General features: G+C 38.6%; 1 protein-coding gene across 4 annotated transcripts in view; it reads right to left on the bottom strand.

Moving 5' to 3' along the window:
* Positions 1-22,976, bottom strand: part of ESYT2 (extended synaptotagmin-like protein 2) — a 90,866-nt gene extending 67,890 nt beyond the window's left edge. For all 4 annotated transcript variants that reach the window (XM_010585725.1, XM_010585740.1, XM_010585732.1 and 1 more), the window contains exon 1: positions 22,496-22,976. In XM_010585725.1, coding sequence (XP_010584027.1) covers positions 22,496-22,864 — 369 coding nt within the window. In that variant the 5' untranslated portion in view covers positions 22,865-22,976. The remainder of the gene's footprint in view (positions 1-22,495) is intronic.
* Between the last annotated feature and the right edge of the window lie 36 nt (positions 22,977-23,012).

Genomic DNA, 23,012 nt, shown 5'->3' with positions numbered 1-23,012 from the left:
AAATCCTGCTCCTAGCCTGACACTCAGCCTTTGCAACCCCAACTCGAGGAAAGCTGTTCATTCTAGAAATTAAAACGCAAGCATAATTAACTTCCAGAAGCATCCTGGCTTAATCACCTGAAGAACACCACATAAAACAAAAATCCCTTGCTTCACCACTAGTGGTTACACAATTTCCTTCCAAACATCTGGAAATACATTGGCATGGGTTTCTGTCATATCTGGATGCAGAATTTACCCTAAACACAGCATACTATGTCTGCTAGAGGAAACCACATAGCCTTCTTTTGTTCATCTGTTACCTCTTTCCAAACAGAAAACTTTTAAGCCTTCAGTCCTCCACTGCAGATTCATCTTCTAGTGCAGCTTAATTTCAGAATTATCTTCAAGTACCAATATATTAATAGTATGTATCATAACTCAGGCTTCAATATAGAGATGAAGTCAACTCTGTAACCAAACTGCTTTATTCTCACTGCAGTTTAAGATCTTATTTTTCCTGAATCATTGCGTTCACATTTCTTTTCTACTTTCCACCTGGAAAAGGATTGTAAGTTTTCAGTGATAGGTTTGGACTGGGACAGGACAGTAAAAAAAAAAAAATTAGAAGGTATATGGGGGTATTAAGTTACAGGAACCTTTTAATGGTTTCCACTTTCTGAAGGATCCACATGCAGAATCTCCAACCTAAGACTGATATCCTGACACGGAAAGAGACATATTTTTCACACCTAGCTAGTATTTTTCTCTAGAATTTAATGAAGGTTTCTGGACCATGTCTAAAACAAGATCTCTGCTTCCCTGGGTGGGAGATTTCCAACAACTAACTTCAGCAATGTGGCACCATATGTCAAATTTGACAGGAAGTGTTCCTAAGACTCAAAACAAGTTATTGCAAACAAGAAATAGAGCCTTTAGGACTTATATTTGTTAAATAAAGGATTAATCTTGCCTTAATCTTTCTCTACAAGAAAAAAAATATCATCATGATAAATATATAGACTGAGGAAATGAAGTTATGCTTCTCACAGTTTGATGGCTAGGCTTTTTATTGTGATTTTTTAAATCTCCTTAATATAATAATAAAAAATCCTGCATATTTCATATAAAGAGATTTGAATTTAAAAGCACTCATGAAATCACTGGATATACTAGCAATGCAAGGACTAAAACCATCATTATGTTCAGCATGCAGGTCCACCAAGACCTAATAAGTCACGTGTACATACATTTTCCCGACACCTGACTGGTGTCTGCTGCCTGGCAGACCTACCAAAAGCCAATCCTTCAATTATACCACTGAAGTCCATATCCATCATTCAGAACCCATCAAGATTAAAGATTCACTGAAAGATAGCAATCTTCAAGTTTACAGGGAGTGGAACATTCCTAACAAAAATATTTCAAGGCATTCTTCATCTAACAGTTTACCATTCTTCTAAATTGTCAGCTGTAACAGAAGTGATGTTAAGCACTTCTTAAAGCAAGGCAACGTAAGAACGTAGGTTTACCATCTTGATCCCTTACTACCCACATTTACAACAGCACTTTTACCTACACTATTTCCTTATTCAGAAGACCAGAATTCACTATCAGCTGTGACAGCAGGATGCCCTTTTCTAATCTCACCTTCAGTGGGCATTCATAGCAGTAACAATTGTATTTTAAATGCTGATGTCCAATGAAAGGCCAGGACAAACAGAGTTAAAAAGTCAAAAACTGAATAGCATAACACCCTACACAAGCAAAATATCAAGAACTAGATTTATACTAATGAAAGTCTTGCTGTCACACCAGGTTATAGACACCTAGTGCAACAAATGTTTACGAAATAAAACATTTCATGGCAGCCCACATCAGCACACTTCCAAATTCCCACAAGCATTGCAATCATTACTGAAAGCAGAGACCCAGATTTAAATGTTTAAACTGCTGAAAGGTATAGCATGAACCATAGCTGTAAGGGCTTAGTGAATTTTACCACTTGAAAAATCTTGCACAGCACTACTTTTTAACATGTTATTGACTTCACCCTTTTATTCTCAAAGTAATTTCATTCCTTCTCCTCCTTTCCCAAAGAAAGTCTTAATACCTTGAAGTTTGAGCTTTCACGTTTTAAAAACTTTATAAAGGCATTAGCAACTTATTTTCGATTTGTCACATTTCAAAAACATAACATCTTTTGTACTTTTAAGCCTGTAAAACAAATTCCTTTTCAGTTCCCTTGAGAATCCAGACATGTTCCCATTCAACTGCATGCCAGAGTGTCTTGCTCTCTTGATGGTCAACGGAGAAAAAATCTTCCTCTCTGGACTGCTAAATATTAGCTTTCAAAATAGCTTATACAACCAGTATCACAGCACAACTTAACTATCCTTTGAATTGTCTACAGCTATGAAAAGAAGTGCTGGGCTCTGCACCAAATTGTCAGTCATCCTTGTTGTTGCTATCTAGACTAAAACGTTGAAGGTTTCTTCTCCTTTTACTCCACTCACCCACTACCCGCTTTACTAACCCCTCTATTCAGGAGCTCTGATTCACTAAAACAAAGGTTCCTTCACCAGGGAGATCTTATTCCTGTTAACACTTGCTAGATTACATAGCTAATCTCTCTAATGGAACTACGCAGGAGTTCTGTAAGGACTAAAATGGACATCAACTTTCAGGAAAGATAAGTGTTCAAGAAGTACTGACCACCTTCTGCAAGACTGCCTGTCCTCTTTCTCAGGCAGATTACGTGTCCTTTCCAGTGTTTAACTGGCTTACCAGCAGCTAATTACTGAAGAGCAATATGATCTCCTATGACTCAATGTGCACCTTTTAGCATGAAACATCTCCATGTACTGAACCCCAAACTTTATAGATTAACCTTTTTCTTTTCTTTTTTTTTAAATGTAACCTATAACTCACAATGCATTTGAAACAAATCTGTGTGAACTCTGACAAGACAAATATCATTCACTTACTTTTTATTGGTTTGAGGGTGAGCAAACTGCAAATTTGTATTTGAAAATACAAAACAGCAAAATGGAGAACTTGACTTTTTTGTGGTATTCAAGCTAAAATACAGTATTAGAGCATGCAAATTCAAGCTCGGTTAACCTGCATCCTAAGAAGTCAAACAAGTCTGTAGAATATGCTCATTATTTAGCTCTTATGTGCTTCTTATTTAGTTCTTACACTAAAAGAAAATATATGCACACTCATGTTTTGACTGAATCTGACTCCCAACACCAGCAAAAACTTCTACATACTGCACTGCATCCAGTACTACCCAGCCAGAGTTTATTCTTAGTATTAAAACATTTTTTTAAACATAATCAGAAATCATTCAAGGTATAACAGGCATTTTAAAATCCCCCTGTATCATTTCTAGCTGAAACACTGGAAACTTACTATATAAAATCCAGAAAGTATAAAGGGTATAGACAGACTGTCTGGCAGTTTTGTTGAACCTGTAAAAATTCAGTGATAAACTCTCTCTGAAACTACAAAACTCTGCTGAGAAAGTAACAGAAAGCAGAACATTCTAATAATGTGAAACCAAAAAGAGTCGTAAAGTTTAATTTGGGTCTCAGTTAACATAGTGACAACAAATGGTGGGGAGGAAAGCCCTAGTTAACCGGATAGCATCAGGTATCAGATTACAAACAGCTTACATGTGTAACTCTTTTCTGGTTCTTCAATTCAAGCATTTAACCAGATTCTTATACCAGCTTCTTCTACAAATCTCAATATTTCTAATAATCAGGTGCACACTAAAATTTCTAAGATTTATGACATTTGTTCTCTATCCTCTCTAAAACAATTTTGTCCCCCTCAATGGATTGTATTTCAGCACAGAATACAGTATGGTGTTATCTGTCAGAAAAAGATACGCAAAATATATCACACATTTCATTGGCAACACATAGCATAGGAACTTCTGCACTAGGCGAGATCAAAGGTCCGGCTAACACAGTAACCAGAACTGACGTCTACGGAAAAAGAGGAAACAAACTAGTACTACAGAGTTATCCTTCCCTGAATATCCTCTCAGCTTCTGCGAAGCCTGGCTGTAACCCTCAGCAGCTGTTGTCATCCTCCTTCACCCCTTCTACCTCAAAAATGCTCAGACCCTTGAAAAAAAAAAAAATAAATCCATTTTATGAATTCCCTTGCATCAGATAAGTTTACTTAAGGCAAAACTGATGCTCTCGATTTTTAGGGCAGCCCTTATCCTCACGCAGGATCATGCTGAAAATACGAGACCAATGAAATACATAATTGGAAAACACTCTGACCACTGAATTCCAATCCCCTGCAATTGCAGGCATCATTATCATATTGCTGTTCATAAACTCCATCTTAAAACCAGAGTTTGCTACCACTCCTCAGTACAGACCAGGAAGGGCAACTCCAGTGTGTTTTCGGTAGGCTGGGTTGCTAAGGAAAGACACTGAAGCACTCCCTGCTAAACCAAGTTTCTAAACTTAGGTATGCTACATCGTATGTTTGAGTTACAAGGTGGAACCAAAACCCAGACTGCCTCCCAACTAAATTAACTATTATCCTCATCCTTAAATATCAGTCTTACTATTTTGATTTTATGTGTTATCAATAAAAGATACTTTAGAGGAAAAAAATCTTCAACTGACAGAAGATAATGTTCAAAATAAAAATCCCCACCAAATCCACACCCAGCAATATCACTTGGTTTTCAAGTAGAAAAGGTATTTTCATCATATACTGAAAAGGTTTTACAAGCATGTTTTCAATCTGTGCCCACAGCTTGTAATTCCTGTATTCATACAAATCGTGGATCTGTTTCAATAGCCAATCTTTCAGCTGGAATATCTGTCCCATGACTGAGCTTAGCACCTTTTACCCAAGAAGCCATTTTAGAAAAAGCAGAGTAAGTGTACTTAAATCAAACCTGCAGAAGGAAAGGATGCTACTGAAACCACATCCTCTGAGGAAAACATGCATGCTTATGCTACTAGATTACACATATGGCATCTGTACAGTGTAACATCCAGCAAGTTGCAAATCTCCCACAAGACAAATGCTTTCTGTCAGCCACACAGTCACCAACAGAAAAATATTGTGTGAAGGTCAGAAGAAGGTTTTCATATATAAATGCAAAGTTTTATTTTTTTATTCTGGAATTAGAAAAGTGGGTAAAATGCTGGTCCAAGTAAAGTCAGCTGCCAAACTCCTATGAATTCAGTAGGCTCAGAGGAAGAATCCTTCAGCAAGTGGACACAACATACACAATTTTGCCCTGGAATGTGGATACAGTGCCTAAGACAAATACAACATTAAAAACAGATTGACAGCCCAGCATTGAGACTTAACATTGACACTGACGAACTTGTCATGGTTTAACTCCAGCCAGCAACTAAGCACCACGCAGCCACTCACTCACTCCCCCCCATCCAGTGGGATGGGGGAGAAAATTGGGAAAAAGAAGTAAAACTCCTGGGTTGAGATAAGAACGGTTTAATAGAACAGAAAAGAAGAAACTAATAATGATAATGATAACACTAATAAAATGACAACAGTAGTAATAAAAGGATTGGAATGTACAAATGATGCGCAGGGCAATTGCTCACCACCCGCCGACCGACACCCAGCCAGTCCCCGAGCGGCGATTCCCTGCCTCCCCCTTCCCAGTTCCTAAACTAGATGGGACGTCACGTGGTATGGAATACCCCTTTGGCCAGTTTGGGTCAGGTGCCCTGGCTGGGCATGAGAAGCTGAAAAATCCTTGACTCTAGTCTAAACACTACTGGGCAACAACTGAAAACATCAGTGTTATCAACATTCTTCACATACTGAACTCAAAACATAGCACTGTACCAGCTACTAGGAAGACAGTTAACTCTATGCCAGCTGAAACCAGGACAAACTCAATTTTCATTAAAAATAGTAAAAAAATTGAAATAAACAGAATTTCACACTTACAGAAGTTGCTGTTCAGGACTACACACAGACCAAGTAGGAGGACAAAGTATGCTTGCAGTGTCTCTCTAGAGCTGTACAATAATCTTCATCACAAAGTGAATTCAATACCAAAATACACCACCCACAGCACTACAAGATTTATGATCATCCGCAAACAGATGAATACTGCCTGGCAGGCACCTCTGAGTTTGCAACATAATGAAGTCCACGCTTACAAAAAGGAAGATAAAGCCCTTCAAGTAGAATTGAAGCAAATGAGTAAATGGGTACCAAAGGACATGCAGCACCTTTTCTCCAATGCACTACTACTTGTTGTAATATTTCAGTTAAAACATGCCTAGATATTTGACAGTCCTGTTGATCCTTTGACTTGAGTACACAGCAATATTTGTTCAGTCACTTATCCTTCCATGCCAGTCTTTACAAATCAGCAAAGCCAAGGGAAAAAAAATACTGCTGAAAGTAGGAAATCTGGAGTTTAGAACCAACATTTGACTTTTTTTTTTTTAATTATTGACAATTTCAAGAAGATGACATCTTTTAAGAGATCACAAAGTAGAAAGCAAATACAAAAATACAAATGACTAAATAGAAATAAAAAGCCCAGTCATCAGCTTGCAATGCTCCCCTTCACCCTACCAAAACTCCTCAGGCCCTGGTTCCAGGAAACATCCCCTGAGATTCCAGCTTCCTGCAGACACAGGCACTTTCTCCCATGTTAGGACTGCAAACCATCACTGATACTGTCTTTCAAAATAGTTGTCTTACAATGCTCTACATCAAAACATGCTCCAGCCTCTATTAAAGAGGTTTTCCATCTCAAAAAAACAGGGAAAAAAAGTGATCATAAACTCTAAAAAATATAAATCCTCTTTCTAAGCTAAGCTATTTTTTAAAACAATACTGGAAACTAAAGAATGTACTTTCCCCAGTTGTTTGGGAAGTTTAACGTTTGGCCATATATGTCTTAAATGATACTCTATTTTAAATTTCTCTGCTTTTAATGCAAATTAACTTATTGTATTTGCATATGTTTAGAGAGTAATTCCTATATTTTCTGAAAGAATATACTCTAGTTTTTACACAAGCAGTTACAAAACCAGCCCTTCTGTAGAACACTGTGAACTGTGGAAGAACTACTATCTTGAGTAAATACCAAAGATTTTCAATAATACCATCAATTTACTTCCAGGTAGCATGCCCAATCAAGTGTGCACAGTTGCTGACCTGAACAACAAAAACTTGTTTCTATACACACAGCCATTGCTTATGCTCAGCAAGTGCCTGCATGGAGATGTTTACCCCCAAGTGAAACTAGCCCTTGTATAAAGGCAGCTACTGCCCTTCAAACACATGATGGGTAGCAAGCAGCTGAGTGATTAAGATTCGGGATTTTCTTGGATGCAGAGGAGGAATGTTCCAGCATTAGACTGCTGGAATTGTTGGGTGTTTGACAGGATGGAGAGGTAGCAAGAGCAAAGAAAAAAAAGAGTTGGATACATTTTTCCTTTTATAAATGCAGCACAGAGCTGCCACCTCTTGTCTCAACCATTACAAACAGGCTATGTTCTTCCACTTCCCAATTGAGCAGTAAAAATAGCCATCATAAATCAATACTACTTTAATTAATGACAGCAGTAGTAAGTCACTTTATAAACATATAGCCTACAATTGAATCATAACATTAGGCACACAACAGAGTCTTTAAAGACCGAGTTGCTTACAACTGATACTTAAGCTCACCATTTCTGCATTTTAATCCACACCTACCGTCCCACTTTGGATATTTGCACAGTGTATAGCCGGAACAGAGATAATCAGATCATACCCACTAGATCCTGGTTGCAGTTCACAACAGGAAAACTCTTTTTACATCTCAGCAACCCCTTTTACCTATATATGGCTTCACAGCAATTTCAAAGGTTTCCTTTTTAAAGATTCAAATATTGGTCATCAGTCGGCAATTGCTGAATTATTCTTCTCTGATTTTCAAAATTCTATCTGGTACATGTCCAAGAATAATCTAGTCACTCTACACCTGCTATATTATTAGTAGACAGGAATAAGGGCCTCTGGAGAGAGATTCATCTGACATCTTGAAACATTTCTCCCATGGTCAAATAGAGTCCTCTGGAGATGCCTGTATTAAAGAAAATCTCAAATTAACTTGGACTTATATGTCTAAATTTAGGTTCAGCAAATTCTAGCTCTAAGTGGAAACCAAACACCTTGTGCCTAGAAATAAACTGAATATTAATTCTACAAGTTGAAAGAAATTTCTGTCAATTAAAGACAACTGCCTGAACTGCGAATAATCAACCACCTAGTCGATCAGTTCCCTAAAATCTAGCTTCAAGAAATCTTGCCCACGGCAATGCCAGAATAACTATGCCACTTTATTTGATTGCTCCTAAGCAGAACCTTCCTTAGCCTGCACTTCTCTTGAAGGAGAGGTTAATGGTTGTGCACATGCAGGGAGTAATATATGCAGCCAAGTCACTGTTAGCTCCTAAACTGTCAGCAGATTTTGCAACAGATGCTGCTGCACAGCGCTAATAATTTTTTAGGAGCTCTACAACAGAATATTTACTACGTGTATTAATTAAAATCTAACAGCTGTGGCCCACATTATTCCTTGCTAAATTTAGGCACGTAAAAAGTAGCAGTGAAGTTGTGACCTCATTACTCTAGGTTCTTATTATACAGAGAAAAGGGACCTCCTGCAAAAAATTCAGCTCATCCTTTCTCACTGACTAAAGACAGCTGGCAGAAAGAGACTTAGATCTCTGCAATGAGGTGCCCAAGTTCAGTAGGCTGAATCTACATTTCAGTTTGCTACAGAGAACTTCATTGTGTGTGCTAACTGGCAATAGATTTTTTTTAATGGCTTTTACAGTTGATTGTGTTGGTTTAGGCCTGAATCCCAGCCCAGTACAACTAACAGATATTTTCAGCAGTCCAAGATCTGTACGCAGCTCTTAATCACATGTTAATAGCTTTCTTGCAAAAGTTATCACTTGACTTTAGAAGAATGCAGTGATGACAGTTAAAATGAAACCAAACCCGAGTAAAATGCCACAGTTATTTTCAGAGATCTGCATAAATAGCAGTTAATTTGCAACTATATCATTCCAGCTGAAAAAAGTATTTTCAAGAATTTGATAACGGCTTTTCCAAGTACAACTAGCCTCTGAGGAAAAAAGCAAGGATTTTATTTCTTTTCAGTATCAAAGGGATGTTGAAATCAAATCCACCATTCTTGTTGCCATATATGATTTGCTGCATCTGATACAGGCCTGACTGCTCAATGTATTTGAAACATTTTTAGGACATCAAATAGTAAGCAAGCTTAACATTCATCTATTACACTTCTTTTTTTTTTTTTTTTTAAACTAAATAAATTGAAGACTTTTGTTTTAACTAAATAGTTGAAGATCTAATTGTCTATGGAAATGTCTGCAATTAAAAGTCATTTTTAAACTATGTTGAATAAAATTTAAACAGTCTTTAGGATATGTATTTCAATGCCTCATTCTCAATATTCTTTCTTATATACAGGAGCTCACATAGTTACTTTCTGTTAAAACAGTGACATCTCAAATCCCACATCACTGACTAATCTGAGCTGCTCCAAATCAGAAATCTTTTCCATTTCACTTACTCAGTGGGAGATTGCAATGTAACAGCTTTACTTATACATTGCATTCTTCGCTAGAGTATGACAGACAGCAATGTTATTTCCATGTGCCTGGCAATGCAAACAATCACCGCAGCAGAAAGCAGAGCTGGAGTTCATCACTTTGATTGTTGGAACAAGAAACTAGAACAAACGAAAACCCGCAAGATGACTGAGGTTGACAAAAAGAAAAACCATTTCCCCAAGCACTGCAAGTCTCAAGCAAGAAAGCAAATGACCTTGTAAGTTCTTACAGGTTACATCTAAACTAGAAGCTTATGTGTTACATGGGAATCAAGAATCATAACTTTGCAGGAGAGGAAATTCCAAAGTGATTTGTCAGAGCTTAAAACCCATTAATTTTAGGAACACTGATGAACTAATCTCCTCACTCTGGCAATTGGATACATTTCTGTTGCTTTTCAGTAAATTGAAGCTTAAATGATATTCTACAGTTTTTCAGCTTGCACCCTGAGGACACAGATGTGAATCAATGTTATTACAGTCAAGGATAAATGCTTTAAAGCAACTGTAAGTAAAAGCTACAATCACTTCCATCCCTTTAGCAGAGTTTCACTTCAAGTACAAATGCCTCCACTTCTTACTCTAAAAGAAGTTTTACAAAATATCTGCCAAATATTCTACATCCCAAATACCAAACTCACTTGAAGCGAAGGTGTAAGTTTGGATGTCTTCAGCCAGAAACACAGACTGTCCCCTGGTATCTCATCGAGTTTTCCTATTACCCATTTCCCAGGTAAATGTTTGAACATCTTCAAAAATTAGGTCCATTAGGCCTTAATGGTCCCGTGTACACTTATTCCCAAACAAGAACTGCCCACTACAATTCCCTCCCACTCCTCTGTAATATCCAGAACAACACGGTGCAGACCCTCTCCCCAAATCCAACGGAGGTTTAAGCACTAGCAAAAAAAACCCCCAATAATTTTAAAAAAGAGGAAAAATACCTAATTTCAGGTATATACACTTTTACTTCCATTGACAGCTTTGTCAGAAGTATTGTTATGGTGTTACTAATACAACAGACTTTCTTCCTAGTAGTGCCTGAAAACCAAAAAATTCAGTATAAAGGAAGTGCATATACCAACAACATGTGTGTGCTGAAAGCAAATCACTTAATCCTGAATTGCTGTTTTAAAAGAACACTTTTGTAGTTCCTCATCTTTCACATAGTAAAATTACAGTTCGTATTCTTATATGAGAAATTGATTTGTAAAAAAAAGGATTTACAAATCAAATCTATTTTCAAGTTGTCACTACAGCTCTGTGTGTAAGGGATTACTCTAATGAACTAAAAAGGAAAAAAAAAAAAAACCAAAACAAAAAACCCTAACTTCATTCTGGGTTTTTTTTCATAAATCAAAGTAACAAAGTGAACAGATTGGTAACATTTTTGTTATTCACTTTAGAGAACTCATGAAAGATAGGACACATACGGGAAAGAAACTTCAGACTATAATTCCAAAACTTTCAAAACACAAAGGAACTGAAAAAACCCAATTGTTGGCAAATACGTTTTCTGTTATCATACATCTAGGCTAAGACCTGAAAACAAGACAAGCACATATTATATGCAAGTTGTTAAAAAGCTTTATAAATAGCCAAACTTAGTACAAAATTCTCATTATAAAGACTTACATGAACAAGACAGAAGTATGAAAACGTTTTATCAAAGGAACATGGACAGTTTAGGCACACTCACATCAATACAGTACTCGTACCTAACACACCCTAAAAAGAAAAAAAAAACAAAACAAAAAACCACCACTTGCAAAAGCCCAAACTAATATATTAATCACTATTGAATATTCTTATAACACATACAAGTCAGATGACTTAACACTGGGTTTTTTTGTTCCCCCATGAAACACACTCTTATCATTTCCTGGCTGCTATTTGACATTTAACTGGCAGAGGGTGGGTGGGTGGAAAAGTGTTCTTTTTCTAGTTCAAGTATTTTAGGAGAAAGTCTTTGGGTGAGGAACAGAGCATTTGAAAATATAAATTTAGTCTACATCATAAAATTGATTACTAGACTAAGACAACTTCCTAGCCACACATACAAGAGAATTTAGCATTCTAGTTTCAACAATTAACAAGATGAATCAATAGACTGGGGGAGGAGGGAAGAGACTTGCCTCAACAGAAATTACAAATATCCAAAATTCTGGACCAGCAAGCTTACTGTACTAGGAAATATTAACAGATTAAGAAAAGACATTTCCTCATTTGAAGTATCATGCGTTCACTACATTAACAGTCTGCTTGAAACATGCAGACAGATCAAATTTTCTACCAACAAGTCCTGAAAGTTTGCTCTCTAAGCCTGCACAAAAGCTCAGAGCATGTCTTGTAATAGTCCTCCCTGCAGAAGAATGCCACAAGAGTTTTTGTTGAGTTTTTGGATATAAAGTTGTAAACTTATTCACTATTGTTTTTCAAAGCTGATCAAGTTAACAGTCTACAGAATATGCTACGCAAAGAAGGGCATCTGAGAAAGCATAGATACAGTTTTTTATATAAAGCTATGCAGATCTGAAGTAAGGCATGAAGAACCATGTATTACAAAGAAGCAGTAATAATGCTTAAGTATAAAGCAAACTAAACTATGAGCTTCCTGAGCTGGTACGTTCTATTTGAGTCCCGCCCCACAATGTTTTCCTCTCAACAATCCATTTTTTCCAGTAAGCTATTTTAAAAATGAACACTCACAAACTTTAAGAGCAGAAGTGCAGATCATAATACTGCACAATTAATTCAAATCGGAACAATTAAGGTTTTATAGCTACCTTCATGCTTCAACATATCTTGTGATTACTTTTAAAAATGAAACAGGAAGATACTGCATATTTAGAGATTCACCCACTTTTTTCCCACCTTCCTTTTAAGGTAGACAGTGATGGGATACAAGGCAATGGATTGTCAATACATTTAATTTCACGTTCGGTGTTAACATCTTTCAAAATCTTCCCGAAGGAAACTATTTCAGTCGGATTGCATTATTCACTTGAGCCAGTATCTAACCAAAGGAATGAAAACAAAGGTTATGAAAACAACAGTGCCAGAGTCTGTACTAGACCCTCTCAATTAAAGTCTTCATTAAAACAGATGCAAAAAGGTATGCCATTTACATAACAAATATAATTATCTCAGGTGAAAGTGCTTGCAATTGAACTAATGTAAACTTGACCCATGCTGCTATATGATAAGGACAGCCAAATGACAATGTAATGCTTGTCTGTCATATGACAGTTATTTTCAGCCAAGTAAAACTAGTTGTTACTAGAAATAGGAAACTTCATGGTACATAATTCTAGACTGCTTCAGCTGAAAACCATTAGCCCTGTCTCAAATTTTCAACTCCTAAAGAGAATTTTGTAGTCCTATCAGGCTGTAGCAGACAAAACTTTGTGCAATGACTCATCATACAGGAACACCCGTCTTCTAAAGGTTATTTATATAACAGGAGTTCCATTTGAAAAATTGTATGTTTTAGCAATTTGCTGCACAGAATTTTAATACTAGCTATTTAGTTGACAGGCATCTGAATGACTTTAAAAGTCTCACTACCTCCCACAAAACACCTCTCTCAATATAGCCATCTTTTTTTTTTTCCTGCTAGTACACTGAATAGTTAAGCAAATACTGGTATTTTATGCAGAAAAGCTTTCTTACCATTTGTAAGCCACAACTGGAGACTGAAGGCTAATTTAAATTACAGCTTAAAACAAAAACAAAAATCATAGCATAATCCAGTTGGAAGAAGGGACCTCTGGAGCTCATCTGATCCAACCATGCACAAAAAACAAGGGCAAATTTAAGTTGGATCAAAGTACTGAGAGTGTGTATGTTTGATGATTAAGTATGTTAATAGGTCTGTTGAAATGTTATAAAAGAACTTGGACGTGCAACTTGATCTTATAAACTGCTCAAGTTCAAACTTTGCTTCCCCACAAAGACACCTCAGCAGTGTTACTTGCCACTTCTTTCTAAGGTCCTCTTCATGCAGGCTATTGTTCTGTTTCACTTTAAACCTGACCATGGGCTTCCATAACCTTCTTTTTGTAGGCTCTAGCACTTGTGTGGTTGCACAGTAAACCAACTCAAGGAACTGATCCAGCTGAACACTAAACCTGGCAAAAAACTTACAACTAAGTGGCCAAGTAAATTCTAATGCTGGCACAAGAAGGCAGTGGGAAAATGCAACTGTATGCAGAAAAACCTTTTTGTCAGGAGCACATATTTACTTTGTTTTGAAACTGCAGAATCGTTCTCTTTAACTATTAAACGCTGCAACAAGCATATGTGAATGCAGAGAAAAGCCTACAAAGCCTACAAATAAAATTTAGGGATGCTGTTTATACATATTCTCATGAATAAGGAACTGTTAGTAGGAAGAAGCTTTAAAATTCTCACTGCTCCTCTAACTTTTAACAGTATCACAGGAAGCACATAGAACAAAACAAAAGGCTGCATCATTTAAATGGCAAAGAAAATAAGAACTCCACCAGCCTAACAAAGACTGGTACACGAAGCTTGGTAGAAGCTATTGGGCATAAAAACTAGAAGTAGGTTGGGGATGGGGATCAAATGCCTCTGCAAGAAGGCTGAGGAGCGCCTCTCTTCCTCCCCCTCCCAGGCACCACATCAGTGGGATTCAGGAGGACATGGGAAACTGCTCCCCACCTGAACCCTGCCATAAGGACAGAGACGCAAAGGAAATACACGGCTATGTTAAGGAACAAGGGATCAGAACAAAGTATCTTGAGAAGCTGAGGTAAATGGAATGCATTTAGCAAGGCCAGCATGCTTTTTGAACACATGCCTCCAAAGTCAGGAAAGGATTCAGGATTCTTGAACCTCACTTTTGTAATGAAACTTCCTTATAAAACAAGTTTAATCTGGACTAATTCTAGCCAATGGAGAAGAAACCTACTATTGCTATCAGTTACTCCATTAGCTGATGCGGCAAGTTTGTATAACCTCACTTTCCAGGCCTGACGATGATCCATTTTATGAGGTATTCTTTGATTGCCAGCTAAGAAAAGTCACAACATTTACATTAAAAACATAATAAAAGGAACAACATCTGTGAAACCAAAACACAGAGAAGGTGGCAAGCGCCAGAAAGAAAATAAATTTAAGTTGGCTCTTTATTTTCAAAAAATACACACACATCTTTAACTAATCATCTTTCCCTACTTGCCCCAACAGAACTAGTCTCATCCACTAAGCAGCCAAGGCTTCCTCAAAAAAGGTATTAAGACTGTCTAAGAAATGCAAGTGCTGTCCAGATCCTCTTTCTTTTGCTGCAAAATGAGAAAAGCATTTCGTGCATGGCAAATGGGACTGAAGAAGGGTCCTGGATCAGTTCATGCCATCCTGGACAACTACAAACTCTGTCAAACATATCAAGCTGGCAACTGCCTTCCACCGTTTCACATGCAGTCACTTTTAGCAAATTCTTGATTGATTCTTCCCTCTTATTCCCTATCCAACATTTTCTTCCTAAACTTTACAGAACTCTCTCCTCATTCAGCTGAAACAAATCTTACCCAGAAATATCAAAGTGCCATATGATTCAAAAGTTATACAAATGATAAAATGCCAGACCTCCCTAAATAGTTCCGTTTCATAATTTACTTAATTCAAAGAGCTGTTTAAAATAAAAACACTCTCCCCTCTTCTTTTCAAAAATACTGTTTCCCCACTGTTCTTATTCACATTTGATTCTATGTTGACTACTCCATCTCTGTATATCCTTTATTTTCATTAAGTGTTCACAAACACCAGCCAAAGATAAGGATTTAATTCTTTGAAGTGGTGGAGTATTTCCCCTGAACACACAGAAGCAGCTCCACATATATGACATTTGAAATTCTGCTGGCCTGTCAAGCTTGGTACATTTAACTCAGAAGCTGGCCCCTGCTAGGCCACAGAAAAGCTCCAAAGCTGCTGGTGGAGTGTCCATTCTAAACTTCCTTAGGAAAGGGTAGTATCAGATTTAATTTATATTATCCAACAATAAGGAAAAACAAAGAGAAAGATGAGACTTCAAAGATCAAAAAACTCTTGTATCAGAACTGCCAGTGTCTCATACAAAATCACTTATTCCTGTAATCCTTCCAGAAGGATCATAAACTTTTATTGATTCCCTTGTACCTACATGTTGAAGCACACCAAATCAATGGCATAGGTTAATTTATAATCATTAACTGCTGCTTTCAGAAGCTGATATACTACTGTAAGGCTCTGACAAACTGGTTTCAGACACTACAGAGGATATTTAAAAAAACAGCATTGTTTTTAAACTTCATATTTTAAAATAAGTTTTAAAAACAACTTCCACAAACCCACACCTCAGATTCAGTACAAGGCATATGGTTAGCACAAAACTGTTGCAAAGCTCAAAAGAAGTTATGCTAAAGGCAATTTCACCAATTAGAGAACCTTTGATGATTTGACGAATAGGAGATAAACTGCAATATAAAACAAATTTAAGTCAAAGATTTTTATCTTACCAGAAACAAAATAAAAGAACAGGACACCAAAGAACTGTTTAGAATACTTAAAATTTCTAGAACAGGCTTTTATTACTAAAAGTTACAATGAAAATGTTTTGACAATAACCCTGATTCATCTTCCTATTTCCCAGCAGGCTCTCATGTGTATTTGGGGGTGGGGGGGAAATCTTAGAATGCATATCCAACCACGGTCTGTGATGTGATTTGCCAACAATCTCAAAAAGCAGGAGTAATTTAAAATGAGAAGAATCTTGTAGAAGAGGCAGAAAAGGTCAACTGCTACTCTAGACTTTTTTTTTCTTCCATAAAACCTCCGTCTTTACTGAGAAGATCTTTATGACTCCCATGTTTTCAAATCTGGCTAAAGCTGGGCCAGCCCTTATATGCAAAACTATTTAGGCATGGAAACAACACTAGCAGACTAAAATGCAAATTAGAAGAAAACCAAAACTAAAGAGACTTGTACACATCTTCCTTAGCTATTCAGAAAAACAGCACATTTAAAGAACACATTAGCAGTAGTCCCAAAAGTCAGTAATAACTGTTATGTAATATCCATTTGCTATACGAAAAAAGAATGTATTATACATACATACTTAGAAGGCCTGTGGCACCTAAAAACAGTTCAAGAAGCATACTAATACTTTCAGGATAGTATTTTTCTTCAGTAGTTTCATACCATGTTCATAAATGTCAGTTCATCACGTGGCTTTCTACCATAAATATTCTGGAAAAGGATCTTTACATATGAATCAACAGTGATGCTTAACACATCACTACGTGAGAGAATGTGTTATGTGACAGACATCATCTCAGCATAGTTTTAACACAATAAATTTGAAAACTTTATTTGAGAGACAGGAAGATATGATCAATTGTCCAACACAGATGCCTTTTTTTTTTTCCTCTGGTTCTCCATTCCTAAAACCATCATTCACATGGCTTAACTACGGGGTACTCTTAGAAAGTCACCCAGGCTACCTTCTTGACTACAAGAAGTAATACTGAATCAAATTAAACTTCTTTAAAAAACAAACAAACAAAAAAAAAAAAATCACACAACCCACAATACACATATGTATGTATACATACACTATGAGGCACCTAGAACATAAGGCAGTTTTGAAAGCAAATAATCAGGCAGAAGAAGTACGTGGACTTCAGTTTTTAAGTACTCACAAGTTATTACTCTATTCTTACTCACATTCTTTCATACTTTCCAGATGCAGGCTGGCAGCCTAGAGTATATAGCCATCTGCAGTATTAACCATATAAACTGATTAGATCCAGCTTAGCATTAAGTAGCTGTACACGGAAGTAATTTTTCTTATAAATCACTCCTCAGTAAATTCAATCTAACGTGCTCAACTAACATTTGGAGAAAGGATCAGAAGAATGTGTCACAACGCCTCACAGTCTTCCTTTTCATATTTTAGTATGTTGTATAAAACCCCACCTACAGCTACAGTAATAACAGCATTAACCAAAGGTATAATTAGAAGTTCAGAGGAAGATCTTTTTGTTCTATGGCAATTAAAAACACACAGTCTTGCAGAAGGCTGCTTGTTTATCAGGTTTACTGAGTACATACTTAACACCCTTCAGCAGAGATTCTTTGGAGATTCCTGTCCTGAACTATCAAAGATCCACTTAGCAAGTTTGATTCTACGTCATTAAGAAAACTTCATATCAAATACACGTAAGAGAGCAACCACCTCAACCTTCTCTGCAGACGTCACACAGTACAGGACATGATCCTGCAGTTAAGAGCTACCCAAACATTTTTCTTCTACCAACACTGGGTCTGCCTTCCCAATATTAGTAAAAACCAAAGTCTTTGTTGCTCTAACCGTATAATTGGAGTATTTGTCAAGAAGGTCATGGAAGGGCTTAGAGAAAAAAAAAGTACGTATGCATCTTTTATTATAACACATGAGGCTAAATACAAATAATTTCACAGTTATAAATCACAATTTCCTTTTTCAGACATGTGTTCTGAAGCCTGCTTTTACTCAGAATGGTTTTTCATCCCTTAAACATTAGCAGTTTGTTCAACATTCACACAACATTCAACTAAGAAATATGCAACTACCACTGAAGTTATGCTTTACTGACCACCATTGCAAAACCACTCAACAAAACATGCGCTGATAATTATTTTACTGATTATTGTAGCTATACATCAGCATCTAGTAAAAAGGGTACATGCTGACATTATCTCCTCCCTATAGGTGTAGCAGTGGTATAGCAGTTCAGTGGCAATTCAGAATACTCACAGTCTGCAAGAATTTCATACTGCTTCTCAAGGGAAAGGATCTGCCACTTTTCTTTACAACAGGACTTGTAAAACAGTTTAGTTAAAAAGGTGACTAGACACCTATTTAGGTTCAAGCAGATTTTTCCTTTTACCTTAAGTAGATGAGAAAACAAAACAACAAAAACAAAACTCTAAGTCACTCCAAACTAGAGTAGAAACTCAATCTTAAGTCTGTAGGACCCAAAATGCTACTGCAGACTTGTAAATAATGTTTTAATATGGCATTACTTTCACTACAGTGATGTACAGTATTTCAGTTTCTGTATAATACATGGTTAGGGATACAAAGAAAATTGTCTAAATCTGTTTTCAGAATCAATTATTTAAAAATGCTAAAATGTGTTCCTATTTTGGTCTCCTGCTGATTGCTGACAGACTGCACACAGATACAGCTCCTGGTACCAGGCCAAATTTACAATTAATCTGGGGAAAAAAAATCAGCATGGCTTTTTATCTGTATGTTGAAGAAAACACGAGTCGAAGTTTCACTTATCCAAAAAGATGTTGAACATGATATGTTGGCACGTTATACGTGTCACATGAAGCAACCAAAAGCCCCTACAATGGCAAAATTAGATGAACTTTCTTGCTTGTTCTGAGAAAGAACAAAGTAAATTTGTTATACCACTTACATTATGAAATTCCATTACTGTTTTAAAAATAAAAGGGAACATGATACCTGGCCTTTAAAAACTGAGAGTCCTAGTTTCCTACCTTCTATCTTCTAAGTAGTGATACTTAAATTGCCACTTTCCTTATATATGTTTGCATCTTAATGACATTAATTCCAGTATAAAATACATCTAGTGTATAAAAATGTTGCTAAGAAAGGGGAAATGCCGACTTTAAATGAAGACCATTTTGATCTTAAATCGTCTCATTGTAAATTCTACTGCCTAGTTTTAAATGACTTGGAAAAGCACCCACCTCTGCTCCCTCCCACCCCATATAATCAGTGACATCTTCCAAACACACAGCAGAGCTATAACTACATGTTAGCAAGTCTATGAGTACAGATCTTATTCTTTTAAGACAGTAAACGAAATATTTTTTAGCATATACATATTTATTTTAAATAATTCAGTGTTGACATTTTAAATAACATAACTTGTATTCATGTTGAATTAATTCATCTTACATGCACAGTGCAGAATATTCCTATTGTATAACCACCTGCTTATAAAAGAAGTAAATCTAATTTAGGAAACTAATAATTAACATTATGAACTCTAGTGTGATAGCACAACAGTATCACTTTCAAATAGTAGCTGAGCATATTGCCAGCAGAAAATCTTAATTCATTACACCTGCAATAACCACTTTCTTAAAAATTAATAACTCAATGCAGTATGACTGAATACTTAACATGAATCACTAAAGCAGCAATCAATCTCAAGGCAGGTGGGGGTGGGGGGAGGAACCTTACATACACTGCTGCTCACCTAAAGTTCTTTTCCAATCGAGAGCCCAGAAAGATACCACATCAGATAAATGTTTGGGATGTTACAAAATTTTAGTTGAAAAATGGCTTATTACATCTCAGTTTCAGTGCCAGAAGAGTAAACAATTTCCTATTAAATTTCCTATTAAATAAATTAATTTCCTATTCCTAATAAATAAATTTACTATTAAATAAATTAGCACTATCTTACTCAAGTAATTTAAAGTTTATTTCCCTGACCAGAAACCAAGGGAACATACTCCAGTTTGGAATTCACATTGAGAAGGATAAACTCGATACCTATTAAAGAGATGCCAGGCTCCATATACCATCCAGTAGCTCTTATTTGAAATATGACTGAAATCCATGAATCTCCAAGACAACACACATAAAGCATAAGTAAGGAGAACAGCAGTTTTCCAAGACACATTATGGAGGCAGCAAAAAGACTCATATAAAGCTTAATGATTATGACAGCGGACATTGAAGACCACTTTTGATTTAAGTGCGCCTTCAGTTCTCCAAAGACTTCTGTTTTCCAGACTGCCTTTCATCTGGAAGCTACATTTATTTGGAAGCGTGATACTTCCAGAATATAGCATACGTGTCAGCAGAAAGAAAAGAACCAAGACCTTTAAAATTTAAGAACGTGATTAAAGTGGGAAAAACAAACAAACAAAACCCACAAAAAAACCCAACAGTGGTTTACAATATGGCTGCCAACTGGTGTTATCCAAAGGTCACACTTTTGGGGGAAACCCTGCATATTGATCAGCTGCTTTCTCGTAATACCATAGGATATGCAGGCGTTTGCAGCCAGCACTCATTCCTCTCTGTGATTTTTCACTTCTTACTTCAGCCAAGAGGCCCCTTTCTACATCTTTAGTTATTTGGACAACTCCACACAGGAATTAATTGCCATTTCATCAGAGGTAACAAATTGTGACTTAAAGTAAAATTTACACACAGCACTAAGCTTGAGTATCTACTGCTTAGTTACCAGCAGACAGTTACTATATACAACCCTCCACAACAAATCTAGCTTCAATTAATTAACTGTAAATGCATCAAATAAGAACACTTCCATTATATGCTGCATGATTACAGGAAAAAAAACCAACCAAAACCAAAGAACATAGACCTAACATAAGAGCTACTAACCACATTATTTAAGACTCATGCCTCCGCTTCAAGCAGTAAAACCACTTCATCTGCCTTAAACACTGTCCTTGCTTTTACTATGATCTTCCACTAGAACCTGGGTAAAAGACGTTTAGAAACAGGAGTAAAAAAGACTCCCATCTAACACCTACACACTATATTCTCTGCAGATGTCTGGAACTCCTGTAACTTCCTTAGTAGAGCTAGGACTGGTCACATCAGGTACAGCAATTTCATCACATGAAAACAGCTATTTGGATACTTATCACTGCAATGCTGCTCGATGGACAGTCACTGCAAAGAGTACCTAGCAGAGATGTGGATGGCTATTACTGAGCAGAGAGTAGTCAACAAAGAAATCACACAGAAAGATTTAGCAGAAACCCTCCAAACTTCAGGTATGAAGACTTAAGAGAGCAGCAAGCTCTGCACAGCATATCACCAGGGCAGACCAGGACATACGGAGGCCTGGGTGAGCACTGCCACTGTCGGGTGGCTGGCTGCCAGCCACATGTAAAAAAACTGTTAATCCTCCAAAGGAAAAAATTGCAAAGGAAAAGCACTCAACTTTGAAGCTGAGTTTCGGCTAAAAAAATTAATAATGATCGTTTTAAAGACTTATTAGAAAGCCTGAAACTTACAAAGGAAGACTCCACTTTCGAAGAAAGCCTTTTAAAACCACTCACAGCCATGCACAAGTAAGGCCACCACAGCCCCTTCACCTTAGTCCTCGCGTCACAACCCTGAGAGCAGCCAGATACACTGCCGCGTTCTTATGTCACTCCCTATTAAGTAACGCTTTACTGAAAACTGTAAAACCGTTAGGATCCCGATTTTGCCTGCCTCCGATCTCAACTTTAAGAGAAGGTTCCTGCCGTGTGCGGCAGAGACCTCGCTACATCCAAGTCGTGGGCGCCACAGGCGTCTGAGGGGAAAAAAACCCAAGCCCTGAGGTAAACTTTATTTCTGCGAGGGACACCCCGGCCACGACAGGTTCAGCGCCGCGGGGCTGTCACCGCGCGGCCGCCCCGAGCGCTAACGGACCAGGTGGCCGCGCCGGGGCGGGCGGGCCGGCCGCGGGGACAGGCCGGTCCGGCGGAGGGACGGTCCCTCCGCCTGCCCGCGTCCGGCGACGCCGCGTCTCGAAGGGGGCTGGCAAGCCGGGACCGGCAGCCTAGGGGCGCGGGAGATGCCGTCTCCTCACCCGCTCCCTCGCTCCAGGCCGGCTCAGGGGCTCCGGCCTGCAGCGAGGCTCTTCCCCCCGCTGGCCCGGGGAGGAGAGGGCCGCCGCGGGGGTGGGCGTCACGCAGCTCCCGGCGAGGTGACAGGCCCCGGCCCGCCCGGCGGCTGCGCTGCCCGCCGGGCGCGGGTTGCTCCCTCGGAAGCGCCGAAGGGTGTTGGCCACTCACCCACGCAGGCAGATCCGCGGAGGAGACGCTGAGCCGCACCGCCTCCTCCTCGTCCTCCAGGAAGGCGAGCGCCCGGCCCAGGCGGGAGGTCTTGCCGCCGCGGTGCCTGCGGATCCAGAAGAGCCCGCACAGGGCGATGAGGACCCAGCTGAAGCTCAGCCCCAGGTAGCCCAGCACATACACGGGGAAGATCAGCACGAAGCTCCTCGCAAACTGCGACACCAAACCCGTCACGTCCACGCTCAGCAGCGGCGGCGGCGGCTCCGGCACCGAGTCCCCAGCCGCCGCCGCCGCCGCCGCCTTCTCCGCGGCGGCGGGATCCGTGACGGACCCCGCGCCGGGGGACTGCTTAGCCGCGGCCCCGCTCATGCTATCGCAGCGGCGGTTCCTACTACTGCTGCCGCTCCTCCCGCTGCTGCTGGTGGTGCTGCTGCTCCTCCTCCTCCTCGGGCGCTGGCTGCGAGCGGGCAGGGGGGCAGGGCGGCGGCGGCGCCTCGCATCCCGCGCCCGGCCCCGC

The sequence above is a fragment of the Haliaeetus leucocephalus genome, unplaced genomic scaffold (assembly GCF_000737465.1).
Source record: "Haliaeetus leucocephalus isolate CR32 unplaced genomic scaffold, Haliaeetus_leucocephalus-4.0 Scaffold0, whole genome shotgun sequence".
In the NCBI taxonomy this organism is placed as follows: domain Eukaryota; kingdom Metazoa; phylum Chordata; class Aves; order Accipitriformes; family Accipitridae; genus Haliaeetus; species Haliaeetus leucocephalus.
The sequence above is the reverse complement of the archived record's forward strand: the minus strand, read 5'-3'. Positions and strand labels throughout refer to the sequence as shown.